This window comes from Genypterus blacodes, unplaced genomic scaffold (assembly GCF_046128005.1).
Source record: "Genypterus blacodes isolate CSIRO-AG114 ecotype Tasmania unplaced genomic scaffold, CSIRO-AGI_Gbla_v1 ptg000067l_1, whole genome shotgun sequence".
NCBI lineage: Eukaryota > Metazoa > Chordata > Actinopteri > Ophidiiformes > Ophidiidae > Genypterus > Genypterus blacodes.
Genome location: NW_027466879.1, coordinates 8,175,602 through 8,195,064, shown reverse-complemented (window position 1 = coordinate 8,195,064; position 19,463 = coordinate 8,175,602). Strand labels below are relative to the sequence as shown.

Genomic DNA, 19,463 nt, shown 5'->3' with positions numbered 1-19,463 from the left:
CCTATTTTCTTCCTCAATCATGGTGTGCAGTCTTTTACAGGGACCACCTTTTTTTAATGTAATTGTGCTGACACAGCGGAGGGACTGGGCAGCATTTCACCTATAAGGCAAGCTGGGCTGTGCTGTGTGTTACACAGTGGTCTGCATTTAAATATATGTGTTTCTTCTCAGAAATACCTCTGCTGAGTTTTGTGGCTGATATGTGGAGGCAGAGCTGCTGGTACTCACAGGGTGTGTATTTGATTTATAATTGGGCAAACATTATCACAGTGTCAGTGTGGAGGTGCATGGGTTTAATGAGCCGAGAATCCAAGTAGCTAAAGGGAATTTTGGCTCACTGTAAAGTCCCAATGACACAGCGGAGTACAGGGAGCTGTCTCACAGTTAGTGGAACGACCTGTGGTTGTGATTTTAGTGGGTGTTGTTGCACTCATGGGCTAAAGGTGTCGTGATTTCTGGCTGCGTTTTCACTGTTTTATGAGTCAGAGTTAACAGTGGAGGAGTTAGATAGTTTTGGCCAATGGAGGCTTTCATGGTGTGGGTGTGTGTGGGGGGGGTGGGTGCGTGCGTGCGTGCGTGTGTGTATGTATGTGTGTGCGTGCATGCATGTGTGTGTGTGTGTGTGTTAATTGCAGATTCGTTCAACCTTCAGCTTAACAATTGCAGTGTTGTCGCATTGCACCTCATCCACTGGTTTCGACAGCTCAAGCAACATAATCAGAAATTCCTTCTGAACTGTGTTTTCACGTCAACGGCATGATTATTTGTGTCTGTGAAGAGAGGGCGACGACATTCTAAATGTGGACATTTCTGCTGCAGTTGCATTTCAGCTTCTTCTTGAAAGCAGTTTTTTGTCACTGTCACTGTTGCTGCACTTACACAAATTGTTGCCCAGTGTTTTTCTGCATGTGTCAACACAGGACCTAAATATAACAACAATATGAACTGAACTGAACTGTTTTCAGCAAGACATCTGTTAAAGTCGGTTAGAGTTTCATTTACAACAAAAAATAAACGCTAAGACACTAGGTAGCGTTCCAATACCTGTGTATTCTCAAAGCCTTCTTCACCTTACTGGCTCAAAACCGAGACAAAACTGAATGTGGCTGCCAGGTCACAGTGCAGAACACTCCCTGCGCCTACCAAACCTCAGGCAGCGACTCAAAGGACCAAGCTGTGAAATCTGTTATTTCAAAGAATCCTGGCCTGCCACAGTTGCCCTGCTTGCAACAAAGCAAGCAGGCGTATTGGTGGCAGGGGTTACAGATTCTCACTATTCTCACTACTCAATACTAATATAAATAGTCCAAAAACAACACCAGTATCACCGAATCGTACTGTATTGTTGTTATGACGGAGTGGGGTAATATGGGCTTGCATTTGAGTAACTTAAAGGGGGGAAATCCTGCTCAGTTTGCTTCTAAACAAAGTAAAACTCGCTGATTGACAGTGAGCTTGATCTGGATGGTGTAGCTCTCACCACTACACCACTACAGCATTAACACAGACTTTTGTGATAATCTACTGCCGCTTCTCTGTGTCTCCCTGAAAATGCAAGTGTGACAGTTTGGGGACAAGACAGGAATAGAAATTCCGGTCATCAGGATTTCAGTCCAATTTAGTGCAGAGATTGCAACAATACTGAGTGGTTAAATACGGTTTAAATCATGTAGTAGGTGAGCGCAAAGAGAACATTCACTTACTGTGCACTTTCATAAAGCATTAGTCCAATTACAGTCAAGCAGGGTAACAGCCAAATAGATCTTCTGCACAAATCCCGTCCACTTATCGAATTTGCAATAATATGCTTCATAGTCCTTCGTTGTTAAATCCACCAAGAGAGGCTCAATTATGTTTGTGATGATTTAGTGGTCATCTGACTTAAATTGACACCTCATCACTGAATTGAATACAAAGGCTACAGTGTGTTAAATGCTGTCGGCCATATTGTTCTCTATCTGGTCAGATGTTCTTAGGGACTTAAATTCCACTGTCAAATCTGATGAAATAAGATGATAGTATGATGAATTTGAATTTATCCCTTGTCATGTGTTTGTCCATGTGTATTTCAGGAGCTGATCACTACTTTGTACATCGGCTTTCTGAGCCTGATCTTCTCCTCGTACTTTGTCTACCTGGCAGAGAAAGATGCTGTCAACAGCAGCGGCTCCGCTGAGTTTGGAAACTACGCTGATGCTCTGTGGTGGGGTGTGGTACGAATCTGTGTCTATTATTTTGTATTCAGGTGTGTGAGTGATTGTGGTATGGAGCATGATCATGATCAAGTCACTGTCATCACTGTCTAATGGATGTAAAACATTGACTGAATCTTTACTATAACAATACGTAAAGGTTTGTATGATTTTATGGTGTTTTGTGTTCATTCCCTATTTTTTCCAAAGGTGACAGTAACTACCATTGGCTATGGAGACAAAGTGCCCCAAACTTGGATCGGAAAGACCATTGCGTCCTGTTTCTCAGTCTTTGCCATTTCATTCTTTGCTCTGCCGGCAGTAAGTGGAAAGAGAAGCTTTTGAACAGGGCAGCTTTCAGGGTTGCGTCTGACAAACTGTGTGATAACTGCAATGTTATAAATTCCCTGCATGTCAAACTGAGATGGTTATGCTAAAATCTTAATCATAATCTATGTCGTGCAGTACAATGTGACATGAATCAGAAATGGTGCCTGTAAGACAAGCAGGATAAAAACAATGCAGGGAGAAATGAGTCATCAACTTGAAGTGGGTTGCAGCAGTTGTCAGGTTAGGTTTGACCCGAAATGTCTGAAGCTGTCACAATTCTGTCACTGGCTTGGACCAAACTTTGGATTTGACAAGCAAAGCAAAGAAAAATCATGATTCTCTCACGATCGTTAACTTTCATCAGCAACAAATCACACATTCTGTATGAATGTTTGGGCAGTTGAAAGGGTTGTTAAATTGAGGAGTATAATCCCAAATAATAAGACGAAGAAAAAAGTTTTTTTATCTAAACACACAGTACCATACTACAAAGCTGGTTCTGCTGATGATTTGTGGTAATTAGTTGTCTTTATGGATATTGTAACACAACATGTCGCTTTGCTGTTAGGAATGAATTCATCGGCAGTAACTCTGCTGTTATTGTTCACAGGGCATCTTAGGCTCTGGCTTCGCCCTGAAGGTGCAGCAGAAGCAGCGGCAGAAACATTTCAACAGACAAATCCCTGCCGCTGCCTGTCTCATCCAGGTGAGACAAATGTCACCTTACACTCCAATGAATCACCATGAAATACTGAAATCACCACTATGCAGCCTAGCGACTGAGATGACCTGCAGGTCCCTGTTGCCTTCCTTATATGACAGACACTGTGCATTCAAAACAATGTTGCTCTGTTCTTCTGTCCTTTCAGACATCATGGAGATCTTTTGCAGTGGAGAACTTTGACTCTGCCACATTCAAGATGTTTTTGAGAAAGAGAAGCCACCTCCCCTCCTCTCTGTCCAGCCCAAAGCCCAAGAAATCAGTGAGTTATCCTTTTTTCACTGTCACTGTAACTCTTACTATGTTACTTAACTACTTATGAACTTCATTATGCTTTGATCAGCCATACTATAAAAACATTGTACCACATAAAGCCTACGTAACACATTCAGATTAAGATCGACATGTCCTGTTCCATCAGTCTGAAGGCAGCAGGTCTTCTTTACATAATATAAAGCAATATTAGGTTTTTGGAGACATCTCTGCATTTTGCTGGCATGGATTTGCTTTTGTAGACAGAAATATATGTTTGTTTGTTTTGTAAATGTGTTTATTTTTGGTTGGTTACACGCTGCACCTAAGTCGTAGAATGGTAGAGGAAAGCCCTGTGTATAATGATAAAAACATGTATATGTGCAGAGTGCTGAGCTTATCAACCAACCTCAGGCTGTCCTCTCACACAAAGCACTCACTCACGCAAAGCTTTACAGCACACAGTGGTGTTTATACACTAAGAGAGCTGCGGCAAGTGGACTCATATCAACTCTGATGCTCTTGGTATAGCGACACAAATAATGACTATGACTAGCAAGATTTAGCAATCTGTCACTGCCAAATGAGAGCAATTCCAGGAGTTAGAGGATGAAATGCCAAAAAGCACAATGGTTCACTTCAGATGTCTGTAGGCTAGCGAGGCAACAACTTTGCATCATTAACAAAACGTGCTGGGATGTTTGTGCCAGTTTCAAATGGCATATGATGTCATGATGTGATGCAGTATAAGTCATTTCTCCCTCTCCTAATATGTAAGCGTGTTAATATCTTATTAGCAATCTTATGCGTGATTTGGCAGCGTTTGGTATTAAGAATTGGCAGCCAAAAATCATGTTTACCAGCAAAAAAAGCAAGAAACACAGATTCACTTTCACATCATCTACCAGTACACATCTTATTAGAAAGAAGTAGGAGTAGAAGTAGCACAGATTTTAATCAAAATCTAATCCCTTAAATCTGCAATTCCTCCTTGTAGTATAGGCTGATGCCATTTGGCAAACACAATGATGTGTTACTCTCACCATCTGCTGCTGATTAAATGCATAGGCCATTAAACATATCTGCTTACTCTGCTTGCCCTTATTAAATAAATATGATGTCATTTATCATTATTAGTGGTAGTAGTAGTAGTAGTAGTAATACATGTTACCTTACAATTTCTTGTGTGAGGCTCAAAGACAGTGTACTGTCCAAAATCACACCAAGGGTCTTGACCTGGGTGAAGAGGGGAGCATGCCCCCATCGATACTCAGACTAAAACATTGGAACGCGATGTCTTTGAACTAATGAGGAGAATATAACACAACTGCTGATGCCATTGTTCAAGTCACCTTTTTGTACAAATGTAATTGTCTGACAACTGAATTGGATTTGTGAGAATGAGTCTTTACAGTCTTTACCAAATAGGCTATCTGAAGGCAACTAAGGATCGCCTGTTTACAATCAATCTTAAGCAGAATTGTTTTGTGATGACTGATAAACCAGCAATATGCAAAGAAAACTCTGTTAGTGTTATTCTGACTGTTGGAGGAGTATATTTTCAATCGCAAAATGTTAAAAAAAGTCAACCATTACAAAAGAGAAAGAGCTGCATTATCAAATGAGTCTTGTATCCCCTCCAGAGAAATAAACTGTTCATTTCTTGGGCAGGTGAAGATCAGGAGAAAACAGAAGAGCACCGACAAGGACAACGGTCCAACCTCTCCCACAATTCCCAACATCACCTATGACTCTGTATTCGATAGCGGGAGGGAGCTGAGCTCAGACGTTTACAGCACTGTGGGCACAGGTACTGGAGTCCAGTTATGCTACTAAATCCATCCCACATTCATTTTCAATCCTGACCAGTCAATCACAACTCTAAGAAATCTGCCCCCTGAACAAACTGAGCCCTATGTATGGATTTTTGATATTTGTGGGGCTCTGGTGATGGATCTGTTGATCAATCTGTCTCAAAATCAGTCAGTCCAGCCTTTTGGTCTAAAAAACTATTTACTGGATTGCTATAATATGACAAGGACCTCTTTTCCATGAACTTCAGTCAATTTGAAAATAGCTTCATCTAACCCGAACGTCGATACACATCCTGGTTCTCTTTACGGTTCAGTTCTCATCTTTCTCTCTGTCTTTGCTTCTCTCCCCCCTGTATGTTAGAAAAATGCTTTCTTCAATAATGTCATCTAGTGCCACCACGAGGTCACAATTTAACATTAACACCTTGATTCTTGTCAAGATATTGTGAAAAGTAGGTAAATAGATTTCTGTGATTTGCGGCAGATTATCAAGGGTCTCACAGGATGAACCCTCATTAAATTTTGATTACCTCCTGACCTTTTCCAGTGCAGTCCCAGGTTGATGTTGGCAACTTCGTACACAATACACCATCTTAACATAGAATTGATGGCCATGACATTAGTCGAGTAAATTCATGCTCTTCCAAAGGACGCACACTACATTTTGGTGACATATCAACCTTTCATTTACAACCAGGGATAGGGTGACATTTGCATTTGAATACATTAAGATCACAAAATATAATGGGATGATTACAGTCAAATTGATTGTGCACTTTAATGTGTTTTGATCATGTCATTGCCATTTAAACAGAGTCATCCTCAGGCCAAATGCACGCTCAACATGTTAGAATAGGTTTTATTTTGTGTGGTTCATAAAGCCCAGAGATAAATCATTTTCTGGCGTGACATGAACCTCTACTCTAAGGCCACAATTAGGTCTTTCTCCAAGCCTTACTCCAATGATTTTACAAAAATATATGTCCAGATTATTCACTGCTATCTTTTTTGGTACATTCTGGAGATATCTGGGGCTCACTTACCAGGTTCTTTGATGAGCATGACTGCCTAGAAGCAAACCATGAAAAATATCCTCAGAGATACAGCTCTCATCTGAATTCTTTATTGTAAAAAACAATGTTAATTTGATGTTTAAATATGAATATACAGACATACATACTGTATGTAGATAGGCATAAGAAATTCAATTAGATTCAACTTTATTGATACAGTGCCAAATCACAACAAACAGTATCTCCAGGCACTTTACATACAGAGTATTTAAAGAAGCCCAACATTCCCCCTATGAGCCAGCACTTGGCAAAATTGTTTATGCGTAGCTGCGTTCAATTGTTGGCCACAGGAGGAAGAAAGTCCACACATCTAAAATTGATGAACATATTGTCGCCATAAAACATGACATTGCATGGATTAGATGAGCTTCAGTTGTGCAAGGCACTGAGCTAACAATGCTCTACACGACATACTGTAGGATCCAAATGAGGGTAAGAAGGAAAACAAAGCAGAGATTCCTTAGAGTGGCATTAAAGACAGCCATTTCATTCTGTTTTTTAGAAAGGAGACTTATATGAGAAACGTATTAGATAAATGAAATATTTCACGGTCCTGCATTTTAATGTCAATACTTAATTACTACATAATTTAGACACCTAATATAAATACCTTGGCATGAATTATTTGCCTTTGTAAAGGGCAGTAAGGTTTAGGTGTAGACAAATATGAGAGAATCTGATATTCTGTGGGGCGCATACATGGTTCCTGTGGGCCGATTGTCTCTGTCCTTTGTACGCACACTGAACATCAAGGCTCAAGGATCAAGGTTTGTTTATTAGAACCCAAAGGTACATTTTTTTGTACAGATGGGAGATTAAGCAGTCCAAGGTGAAAAACAAAACATCACACTGATACAGATTCAGAAGACAGCAAATAAAGACAACAAAACGAATATCATCATAGTATTAAAAAGTTAGTTTTAGAGTAGATAAAAGACTGTTAAAATGAAAGTGAATTGGGTTTTCTCAGACAATCCACTGCTGATATTTTACACTTCTTCTTAAATGTCAATTTAGAGTCTATGATTGTAGATTGCAAGATACTTAAAGCTTTCTATATAGACCATGGCCTTATCTTTTATGATCATGTTCTCATGGATTGAAGCATGAGTTCTGAAGTCTATGATCATATCCAATCATCAGTGGATGTTGTGGACTGTTTTTTGGTTCCCTCAGTTTATTGTCATCAGATTGAAATATTTTTAATAATGCATATTAAAATCACAGTCATGCATGCATTTACAGTATATCAACTCCCCATCCATGCCTGCTATGAGTCAGTTTCACGGTCTTTTGTTCAGGATTCAGTTCCTAGCTTCATAGGATAGCATATAAAGATATCATTTTTGATACATTTAATTTCAGGTCGGGCTGGAGCAAAGTTTAGTCTTTCCTCTTTTCTTGTTTTTTCCTCTTATTCTTACGTTTGTATCCTTTCAAGCACTATATCAACAAAGGAATAGTATTATGAAAGCAGTAATGGATCAATAAGGGTTGCATGGGTGGTTCAAGGTTAAACCTCTAGCTTACCACTGCAGAGACCCAACGTTTGATGTTGTGTAGCTTAACATCTGCCTCAGTTGTAGATTTACTAAAAACTGTTTTGTTTTGTGGGCATCTGGTATCTGATCAGTTTGTGTGCCTGGGTGGAGTGGGGTGAGTTTTCAAATTGAATGGCACTTCAAATTGGGAGGGAAAAATAAATCAAAAATATAAAACAGTGGATCAACAAAACTGAACAGTGATGCTGGCCGTCTGTTTACGTGTTACAGACTTTACAGCAATCTGTTTTGACAAATTATCTCTTGACATTATATGCTTTTTGTGTCAACAGCTACCTTGGGCATTCTTTGCTTCTTACACTAACAGATGTCCTGATAAGCAGGTTACAATGATCCAGTTTTGTACATGACTGCAGTTTTGCTACCAATGACCTTGCTTCGCTTTCAGTACTGCAGCAACAGAATTTAATTTCCCCAGTAGTACAGATGTGTGCTTATCTGTTTGCTTTGTGTTTACTTAAACCCAGTGACTTTCATTCACAACTAAATACATTCTACTGGTCTTTTCCACACCTTACATCTCCAGCACGCTGCTTTCAACTAGGAGGCTAACTAAATTGCCAAATTGCCATCTGCCGTGGTTTTATCGCCTGGATACACACACCAGAGGTGTCTGAAGCGTTCAGCTGCTTACATACTGTAGTTACCAGGCTAAAATTATTGTATGAAATATGGATTTTCATGCACCAAAGCTAGTATATCAGATTTCACTTGCACACTTATACGAGTAAGTATGAGTAATTTATGTATAGGGAAAAAAATCTCATAATTTCTGTCCTTTTGGTGGCTATAGAAATATGACCCTCTGGTGAGATGCTGCCCTTTCCTTATCTGAGCCTCTGACTTTGCCTCTTTCTTCCTCCTTGACTGCAGATTTTTTTGCTTCTCCTACTTGTTTGCTTTTTTGTTGTTTTTCACCTCAATGTTCTGTCTGTCACCCTGGTTTAGCAGGACCGCTCACTCTCGAAGGATTTGGTGAGCTGCTGTTAGTGTCCACATTCTGCACACATCTTCAGAACAATCACTCCTGCTCACATTTACAGCATCTTGTGCAAAACTACGACAGTCACTTGAAATAACCTCAGAGCATGATATTTGTCAATGAATGATCAATACGGATGTGATGTCGTTAACATCATCATTGCCCCTTTAAGGGTATATAACACACGCACACATCTGATGTATAAGTTATGCATGATCCATTAGTATTAATTTAAGGTACGTGTCATGCGTATTAATGCATTGCTGTTGAACATTCCTAATGATCAAATCACTGTAGGTTTCTGTGATTATGCAAAACTTAATTGATCATACAATTCATTGCATGCATTTACATGATATCAGATCAGCTGCCTTCAATTTGTATTCAGAGACCCTGCTTGGCTCTGACAAATCCCTTTTTATGGAGAATGATAATGTTTTAGGGACAAAATATCTGATAATGATTCTCAACATAATTCCTCCATAAAAAACTGGATATTGTTTTTGATAAAGGTCCTTAAAATTTGGCAACTACAGAGCAGACGCAAACACTGAACACTGAGACATAACAACTGAGACATAGCAGTTGAACAACAAACTGAATCTAAAACTGTTAATGTCCATCTTTATTGAATTATTATTAATAACTAGGAATAGGAAAACCCAAATTCCTGCTATTGTTCCGAGCAGTTGTTTGTGAGGTTTTGTGTGTTCACATGAAGCAGAATGCATGTAATTATCTTCCCCAGGTTCCATTACAGTCATTACCTTGTCAAGATCATGGAGCAAAACAATTAGTCAGATTAAAGATCTACCACATCCATACATGTTGGTAGTTACTTTGCTGCCTCCTACTGGTTGAAGAGAGGTCCTCACCCCCTGCCTGGCTAAATTTCAAGGCGGTGTGAACATGATTGCCCCAGTGGTTGTCCTGCTTTGTTCTTCTCTGCTTTGTACATGTGGGGAACAGACTTCAGTCACAGCCACAATCCTCTAAATAGTGCTGCATGACCAAAACTACATTTTATAGTTTCATATCTACACGAGAGGGATATTTTTGTGATCATGATATGAAAAACACAGTAACATTCAAATAGGTGAATGATCAATTACGTGCTAACTCTTAGACTCTCTGGACAGCAGCAAAAGGAATTTAGAAAGTGTTAAGGGTTAATTCACGCATTGACTCCTGAATTAGTGCATCGCCTGAGCATGCATTGTCTTTTCTTGCTCTTATTAACTTGTTGAAGTGGATTCCCGCTGGATCATGATCATGTATCTGCATCTCTTCGTCTGTGCTTCAGATGGACAGCAGTCTTGGACGTCTTTGTCTTCTCTTCAGTTCAGCTCACCACCCCCAGGTAAACGCTGCATGTCGGCCCTGCATGTTTCTGTGCTGCTTTGTTTCATCAGCAGTGAGTGGTTGCTTCATACAGTGCAGGGCTAACTACAGTCCAGAGGGGGGGCATGTTAGGTATTGTTAAACAGCTGATGCAGTGGCTGCCAGACAGGGCTAAACATTTAATGTGTTATTGTGATGAAATCATATTTGACCTGTATCTTTAAGACATGAGAATTCTTTTTTAAAGGAATAACAAATGGCTGAAAATGACTCGCTGTTGCTCAACGAATAATCTTTCTGCACCCTTGTTGTGTTCCACTTGAAGCCCAGAATTGACTTATTTGTGCTCAGAGGCATTTTTTAAAAATAATTTATCTAGCCCTGTGTGTGGTGCAGCATCCTAAAATACACACGCGCCTGACACCTTTATCACAGTTATTGATGCTCGCTCCACTCTTACTGAGAAATGTCAGTCAGCTCGTCATGCTGTGACACATTTGTGTTTTCCTTCATCAACGTCATGCACAAGACCAACAGCACAGCACACAACATTCACACAACTGTGCTCAACTGCTGTGATACTGTTACCATTGTACAGAGGGTTTAGTATATGCAGAACATGAAGGATATATCGATGTGGCATGTTTGTGATTAGCCAGATCGACAAGGACTGCGGATGTGTTTGTGTGTGTGCGCGCGTGTGTGTGTGTGTGTGTGTGTGAACAGTGAAAAGAAGCCATGGCCTTCTAGAGGTCCAATCCCCTGGACCCCTACAGAGGAACTGCAGCTTTGCGGATGATCTGGAGTTGGAGTCGGAGCGAGACAGCGAGCTGGCTCCCGTCACCTCTGTCTCACAGTGAGTTCTTCTCTGCTGCGTTCGTGTGTGTGCTTGGATATGTACATGTTTGCATGTGGTTTTGCATGTAGTTATCAAACATTGTAGTATGCAGAACCCCAGAGCATTCCAGTCTCTGCTGCGTAATGCTCTATTAGTGGAAACCACTGGTGTTTGCTGAGGCACTTGCACAGTAGGAGAGTGATGTGAGGAAATAAGTGTCAAGTAACTGCAGTGTAATGCAAGTACAGACTAAGTGAAACAAATGGAGCGACAGCTCTAACCCATGGGACCTCCCTTTGGAAATGGGTTGGTTAATGATGCAGATTGAGAATAGCATGCAGTGGTGTTGTTAGCAAAAAACCTTCTGTGCTCTGCTGACTCCAAAATCCTCAACCAGCTGTTCTCTTAAAGCAGTGCCACATCAAACCCAATGCTCTTACACACTGCAGACCTGTTACAGTTAGTTTCTTACCCTGTCCTTCCCCAGAAGACCTTAGCAAACCCGGTTTGGGCCCGACGGAAGCCTTCTGCTGTGGAGCTGTGTATTTGATGCGTTTGCAGAGGAGATGTGGGGATGTTTACTACATTTCACTTAATGTCTGCAGACACTTTGCTGAGTTTGCATGTTCATTTGAAGGATTGGAGCTCGCTTACCTAACAGACCTGCAGTATAGCCAAGGAGCCTGAATGAGTTTACCAGGAGCAAGTTGTTGAGAAATCATCACCAATGTGTAGTTTTTTGTGTGTCCAGCAAATACAAGACAAAGACATTGGTTGTGTTCACTGCCCTTGTCTCTTCTACGTCCTTGGGTTGATACTTCTCTCATGCTAGACAACATTCGTGGTAGGAAAGTTGATTATCCGTTGTGCACATTCACAGAGCGCACTCATTTTACAAACTTTTTTTTTATAAAGCGGGCTGTGAAAATTAGTTCATACCCTGTGGCTCCCATTTTGATACACACACACACACACGCGCACACACACACACACACACACACACACGCACCTCCGCTCTTCTGTCTTTGACCTTACTGGACTTGACAAAGAGCTAACAGCCTTCTCATACTCATTCATTGGCTTTCCTGGATAATGAAGCCTGATGACTAATAGCTCCTCAATAATTCCCACAACATAATAATGGAGGCTAAATGTGCTGGAAACACTCAAGGCTTTTTACTAATGATTTTCAGTGATCCTTGCTCACACCTCAAAAATTAGCCATCCTTTGTTATTAGTGTGGTTCACCTTGATCACATTCAAAGGGAAACAATCCATGAGAAAGAAGCTTTTGATCTAGAGCGTAATCATGCTGCTGTGCTGCTACTTCCTCCCCAGTGAACACAGTGAGGGTGTGATGTGTGTCAAGCAGCTTCTCATTTATCACCAGACTCCTCATGCATGTTTTATACAAGAAATAACGCTGAGATGGTCGTGTTTTAAGCACACGTTACACATTACTTTAGTCAATATTTTCAGATTTTTTCTCGCAGAATTGTATTTTAAAAGGAGACATATTATTCATATGTTCTTATTTTCATTTTGGAGTCCCCTTCTGAAAGCTTTGAAATGGTTTGAGTAGACCGCAGTCCCTTTAGAGTAAACCTGAGATCCTCCTTGAGATTTCCCTGCACTATTACAACTCTTCTGTCTCTTTTGTAACTTGTTTCTCTTCCCACCTATGGCTCCGATTGCACTTCTGGCCATTTTATGTGAGAGTGAGAGTTTTTATCTTGTCTTACCAGAGAGCTTTGGGATCTGTTTGTTGGGCGCCTAAAGCAATTTGAGGCATTTTATGGGATACTTTGCTATATAAATGACTCCTTGCCTGGCTAAAAGTGTTCACCATCATGTTTGTTTACTCTGTAAGTGTTCTTAGAAACCAAACAAAATCTTTCCTACAGACTGACCGACTCTCACCGAAGAGCCATCCGTGTGATCCAGAGAATGAGATATTTTGTCGCCAAGAGAAATTTTCAGGTGAATATGGCAGTATTGTATTGATAAGGTTAAAAAATGATGAAGAGGTAAAATGTGCAAGAAACTAGACGTAGTTATTATCGATGGTTTTGGTGAAAAATGTTTTTTCGTTAATAGCAAGCCCGTAAGCCGTATGATGTACGGGATGTGATTGAGCAATACTCCCAGGGACATCTCAACCTCATGGTGCGAATCAAGGAGCTCCAGAGAAGGTAACTGCTGATTGTCATGTGACTTAGAACGTGTGAGGAACTCCTGGATGGATTGTGTTTGGTTTGGTTTGGTTTGGGTTTTGCCGGCATGACAAAAATAAGACAAGAGGGAGGGAGATGGGAGGAAAAGAATGCAGCAGGGAGTGAGACAAAGAGAGCAGTCCATATATAAATAAATAAATGTTGTTCTGATTTGAGCCTCCTATTGTTTGCTACAGACTGGACCAGTCTTTAGGGAAGATAACTTTGTTCCAGACCGGCACAGGTAATGAATCACACCACATGGTCTCTCAAAATGCATTTACTATGGAACAAACAGCATTTTAAACTGCCGGTATCATAATTTATCTCTCTCTGCAGACCGAGCCAAAGACAAAGGCAACAACTCTATTGGATCCAGGATCAACAGAATGGAGGATAAGGTGGGAAACAAGAGCAATATTCCCTCACTGCGTCTGCTTACAGACTGCATGTGTTGTTTGTGAAAGTGGAATGTCGAACAACAACGCTCTGCTGTTGTATTAATAATTATAGTGTTTGCCAAAATGTAATGAAGTTGTTTCCTCCCAGCAGAACTTTGACAGACAACACTTTACAGTTCCTCTGCCAACAATTCCTTTAATTGGGAATAGTGCTGGCCAACAAACCCACTTACAAGCTTGGTCAGGCCAGCCACATTTTATTGATGTACTGTATATTGTTTAATTCTGAAACTTTTGCAACACAAATCATAACAAAGAGCTGAATCAGCAGTCCACACTGAGCCTTGTGACCCTGCACTGAACCTTATCCTCACTCTTCCACTCCCCTATCAGGCCTGTGCAGCACAATAGTAAAGAACTAAAGTAGGGTCACTTGGCACAGGTTGAAAACTGAACACACGCTGTATGTCATCAACTTACCCTGTTCGTTTAAATAACACACCAAATCTGAATCCAGACACAGATAATTGAATCAATCCTCCTCACAGATCACACACATGGACCAGACGCTGAACCGCATCGCAGAGTCGCTCGCCTGTCTGCTGGACCAGAGGGACGTCGCTGTGGATGAACGGGGCGGTACAACCAGGCCTCGGCTGGGAAGGACCTTTAATGTCCTCCCCAGTCAGGACTGCCTGCCCAGCTACGACCAGCTGTCTTCGTCTCCCGCCTCCTCCAATGCTGCCAGCACTGGGACCTTTCCCCACACCAGCGCCACGCGGGATGAGAGCTGCTGAAAGTGGGCCTGTCACGCAGTTTCTCCGTTATTTATAAAAAATCCGTCTGTCTATATATCTAGCAGCTGCTGTTTATGCTAGTTCGGGACGTATAAGACATGTGATGAGTAACCAACACTTCAGCCTCGATTTAGCCACACACATCACTTTGTGAATCGAAGCGCAAAGAAATGAAGTCACTGTAGATTTTTTTAAATTTATATTCTATAATCTTTTTGCATGTGCTGTAATCCATTTAGGGTGATTTGTGCTAATGACATGATGTATTGTGATTCAAAACACATTCAATTTTACTCCATTTATCTTGAGGAAGAGGCCTTAAATTACAATACTTTGCTACTTTCAACAAATTGCTATTTCCAGGATTTTAATACTTACAGCTGTTCTAAAATGTTCAGAAGTATTCTACAGCAACAAAACATTGTAGTTATTTTTCATAAAGCTTCAGCATCTGGCCTGCGTGGCCAATCTGTGACTTCAAAGAATAAGTTTAATATTTAAAACCATTCAATGAGTTTCCTTATATTGCCACTGGTTATTTCAGACCAAGCAAAAAACTGTTTTCTGTGTAAACTTGCTGCAATAGCACCCACTCTGTACAACTCTGCATTATTGATATGATTCTCTGTGGTGGATTTCATCAATCAAAGTGGGCCTTACTTTTTGGTTTGAGAGTCAGCAGCCAGCATATCTCTAAGAATGTGGCGTTACTGCAACAGAGTCTCCTTTGAGGCTGGAAGTTGGGGATGGGTCATTTGTTTCCTTGCTGACTTGGGGGTGGGGTTGTTAAAGGGGATGGAAATGCATGACTGTGCTCTTTAGTCAGGGTACCTTTGGGCAGCAGATGGTGACCTCTTCCCTGCTGACCATCAATGGGGTGTCCATACATTCCGGCACACAAGTGGTCATGTGGCTAAAGGACTGAAATGACCATCTGCACTCTGCCTTCTGCCTCTGGTGTCCACAACAATGGGCTCCACCCGCCTTAAGTGTGCTAGTGTGTTTGGCTTTTATGCCTACACCGAGGTGGGTGAGGGGAGGGTTTTGTCATAGCGACGGTGCAAAGGTTTTCCTTGTTTTATTGAAGTTGTTTGGAGCTACTAGGACAAAATATGAATGAACACTCAAATGTTGTTGAAGGAAACTACAAAAAAGCACATTAGTACAAACAGCTGCTTTGGTCAAAAGGAGATGTATTCCTAATCTTGTTTTCAGTTTTGTAATGCTATCATTTACTTGTCTTGATCACGCAATAAATGAAATTTAACTTCGAATTAGGTTGAATTATGCTCTCCTAAAAGATCCATGAAAGCAGTAAGATTAATAGCTATAATGAGGCAACTTAACCCAGCTGCAGGTCCTTATGATCGCACTCCCATTTCCTCATTGATCGTTTTATTAATTTGTGCAAATTTGATCAAAGCCTAGTTAGCAAAGGCCATTCAACAACAATCGTGTCAGGTGGAAACACTCACTGCTTTAAATTATTTACTGATGATATACTAAGCAGCTTTTAATGTTGTAGTCAAACACATTTCATGTCGTCAACACAAGGCAGTGGGTGTGAAAGGGTAAACCCAAGGGACAGTTTGATTATTGATTTTTTTACTAGATGTAATTCCTTGTGATCAAGAAGTTAGACCATTTCTTACTTATGCAGGAATAACACACTTTCATTGGTTGTTTTTGGCTTGGGGGCAGTTTAGATTTCAGTTGAGATGTGATGTTTGCCTTTGGTTTGTGCATGAGTTTAAATATAAAACAAATACTTCTTGCTAGTATCCTGCAAGTAAACACAATCCAGACTGAGAGTAAACATGAGTCATTATGGTTTGGTCACACGTCCATAATAAGAGGTGATTTGACTGTGAAAAGAGATGAAGTGAAAAGAAATGACGTTGAGGGGAGTCTTGGCTTTTGAGAGGTCCAATTAGGTGCAAAGGCTGATTTGCAGGTGAAATGGCTGGCCGATCTGCTTTGTGGCTTTTGTCTGGCCCACATGCCAGATGGCCTCTTGAAATTCTTAAGAGTTTAATGCCCCAACCCCCTTTAAAAAACATCACATCAATTGAGCTTTTGCGTTTGGCTTTTTTTTAAGCTGATCAGGGAAAGTTAAATATCACAGTATACAACTCTATTACTTATAAAACTTATATCACTTCAAAAAAAATCTTAATGTAGTGCCAGGAATCAGAATCATACTGTGTGAATTCGTAGTTGAGTCTTGGGTGGAGAGAGATTCCATTTTAAGGCAGAGCTGCATCAGGATGAAGATAGGGATTGTTTTGATGTTAAGGTTGGACGTTTTGTTGACACTTTTGCCTATTTCTGCAAATCTAAGACAGCACTTGTTTGATGACAAAACGTTTGACATGTGTGTTCTGTGATGGACTATCAACAGGTGCAACTTAGCCCAGAGCCAGATGTTGATTCAACAGATTCAAATATGTGTTGCGACAGAGGTCACATTTATTACTATAGTACATTAACAAATTAGGCCAGACACATGCACAGTAACTACCACCAATAATTACAATTAAGTTGATTCAGCACTTGAAACCATGTTGACATTTGCCATTTGGTTACAGATTGAAGAGTTATAATGATGTACCAATAATTGGTAGTGGTATTAATCAAGGACTACACTGAGACCGGCCACTCTCATGGCAACAAGTTTTCACAGCAGCTTATAAAAGATTTACTCTGGGTCTGTTTTCATGCTTGTTACCTGAAAACTCAAATCCTGGACATAGTGCAAAAAGTCATTCTGTGAAGATTGAGTGTTTGCATGTGCTTTGAAATATTCAGCTCTGTTCTCTACAAGGATTTCCACCAAAGATGTTTGCTGCTGACAAAGTGTCACCGTGACAGTGAGTGAGACGTGTCACACAGAAAAGTTGCAGGCAAAATATTTATTTTCGTACCGTGGAAGGAAAATAAAAATGAGTCCTGATATATTTACTCTAGCTGATATGTCACATTTTGGCATTTCTGGAATCTTTTAGGAGCCACATTTAGATGTTGTATTCTTCTACATTGACAAATTCTTCAAGTTTGTCTTTGTAATTGCAAAGAACAAACAAATTCAACAAATTAGGAAAGAGGAATAAAAGCAAGACTTCTGATGGATAGATTGATAGATTCAACTTTATTGTCATTGAGCAAAGTACAGGTACAAGCCAATGAAATGCAGTTAGCATCCAAGCACAAGTGCAAAAATGTACTATAATAGATACAGAATAAACTATATATACACACAGGTAATATCTTCTGGTCCTGAGACAAAAACAAAATGTGCTTCTTCTGGTCAGAACATGCGTTCAGTGGCTCAAACAACAAGAACAGACAGAGAGGAAACTTACAGAAAAATACATTTATTCAGTCGTCCATATATAATTCATAGAAATAATAATACCAATGAAAACAAGACAACACATTGATCAGTAGAAAGCTTTTGGGACAGTAAGTGTGAAAACTGGAGACAGTAAATAAAAGTTAACATAAATAAATTAAATACATTTAAAAAACAACACTGGTAGAGAGGCCAGTCTCGGGCTGAAATTAAATAATTATTTAAATAAAATAAGATAAAATCCCATTTGTGGAGTGTGGTAAAAGTTAAGTCTGTGGTGATTTCAAAGGGTTGATAGTCCATCCTGATTTCTTGCTCATCTTATTGTTTTGTATGGAGCTACTTCGCTGGAATATGTGTTGAAAGGACTCAAGCTGTCTGTACTCCTTCTCCTTTTGACGAAAAAGTCTGCCAAGAGAAGAAAAACAATTGTTAGCTGGAAAATAACATCACTTAAGAAAATACAACATCTGACAGAATAATCGTTGACATGAGTCAGTTGTATTGTTTACCTGTGATTTTGGCGTTGTTTCCGGCCTTGGCGGCGGGTTTGGAGTGTGCTCTCTTCCTGCGAACAGGCGTCACCTCCGCTGGCCGCTTGGTGTTGGAGAGGCTGGGACAGTTCTCCCGGTCCATCTCGGTGCTCTGTGTGCTGCCGGCCCCGGAGACGCTGTCCTCCGCGGGCTCCTGCTCCGGCTGGTCGCGCTCCTGGTAGAAAGCAGCGGTGCAGCATGAGGGAACTTCCTCCCATTCAAACCGGCCAAGCAGCGGAGTTTCAGCCTGGAAGTTGAAGTTCCAGCGGCGACTGTCCTGCTCTGTGATCTCCCGCAGCCTCTTGGTCAAGTCTCGGCTCAGCTGCTCGTGATCCACCGGGCCAAAGAGACTCCTACACACCGACTCTCTGCGTCTGATCGGGCTGACTTCTCTCATGTTGTTTCTGTTCCGCAGCTGGTCCTGGTCCTGTTTCTTTGTGTTTGCCTCAGATCTTCTGATCAGTGCGGAGTCGCAGGTCCTAAATAAAGCCTGCGGGGCGCACGATGCTCTGTTTGTACACAAAGAGCACAGTCCTCTGATTGGTTGATCAGCTTTGAATTGGTGGCGGGGGGGCAGGGGGAGGGGTTGGGGACTGAAGTCTCTCATGCTGAGAAAATCGATATATACCCGGAAGCAGTGTTTCTCAAGCTGGCGTGTTAAATGGTATTGAACATTCAGCCAGCAACACACCTGGCAACTCTGAAGATTTATGTGGGAAAATGAAACCGATGGATGGAAATGATTGGAAAAAGTATTGAGGTAAATGTGCAAATGGAATGAGTTTCATTTAGATTGTGTTAAAAATTGCCCAGCTGTGTCCATATGCACACTATGTCCTTCAGTTTGAAGTGTGTGTGGGGAGAAAAGTTTTCATGCTCATACTTCTTTATTTTATTAAATCACACCTTGCATGCTTTCTTACAGATGGTGGTTTGTGGTTCTGGGCTGGTTTGCTTCATTCATCATGTTTGAGAGCCATTAATCTAAAGGCTGATGTCATTCCCGCTATAAATCGGTTCTCTATCAAGCGTCTGAAGTCTCAGCTAACCAAGGAAACGACA

The 19,463-nt window shown here is 40.8% G+C and overlaps 2 protein-coding genes across 2 annotated transcripts in view; one reads left to right on the top strand and one right to left on the bottom strand.

Moving 5' to 3' along the window:
* kcnq1.1 (potassium voltage-gated channel, KQT-like subfamily, member 1.1) overlaps window positions 1–16,663 on the top strand; it is a 30,187-nt gene extending 13,524 nt beyond the window's left edge. Inside the window, exons 6-17 of the mRNA XM_076156283.1 lie at window positions 2,073–2,213; window positions 2,403–2,513; window positions 3,133–3,228; window positions 3,392–3,505; window positions 5,167–5,305; window positions 10,230–10,286; window positions 10,994–11,123; window positions 13,010–13,085; window positions 13,203–13,297; window positions 13,516–13,562; window positions 13,658–13,719; window positions 14,268–16,663. Of these exons, the coding sequence (XP_076012398.1) occupies window positions 2,073–2,213; window positions 2,403–2,513; window positions 3,133–3,228; window positions 3,392–3,505; window positions 5,167–5,305; window positions 10,230–10,286; window positions 10,994–11,123; window positions 13,010–13,085; window positions 13,203–13,297; window positions 13,516–13,562; window positions 13,658–13,719; window positions 14,268–14,516 (1,317 nt within the window). The 3' untranslated portion in view covers window positions 14,517–16,663. The remainder of the gene's footprint in view (window positions 1–2,072; window positions 2,214–2,402; window positions 2,514–3,132; window positions 3,229–3,391; window positions 3,506–5,166; window positions 5,306–10,229; window positions 10,287–10,993; window positions 11,124–13,009; window positions 13,086–13,202; window positions 13,298–13,515; window positions 13,563–13,657; window positions 13,720–14,267) is intronic.
* Window positions 16,664–17,865: 1,202 nt separating this feature from the next.
* On the bottom strand, window positions 17,866–18,949 carry cdkn1ca (cyclin dependent kinase inhibitor 1Ca). The gene is made up of 2 exons (XM_076156071.1): window positions 18,381–18,949; window positions 17,866–18,276 (listed from the first exon to the last, which is right to left on the bottom strand). The coding sequence occupies exons 1-2, from the start codon at window positions 18,796–18,798 to the stop codon at window positions 18,185–18,187; spliced, it is 510 nt and encodes a 169-aa protein (XP_076012186.1). The 5' UTR covers window positions 18,799–18,949; the 3' UTR covers window positions 17,866–18,184.
* Between the last annotated feature and the right edge of the window lie 514 nt (window positions 18,950–19,463).

What these genes read in the sequence shown, in the direction of transcription:
- cdkn1ca (XM_076156071.1), bottom strand. Translation starts at nt 18,798, where the DNA reads ATGAGAGAAGTCAGCCCGATCAGACGCAGAGAGTCGGTGTGTAGGAGT. An exon ending in AAACAACGCCAAAATCACAG is followed by an intron (nt 18,277 to 18,380) that starts GTAAACAATACA and finishes TTCTCTTGGCAG; the next exon opens with ACTTTTTCGTCAAAAGGAGA.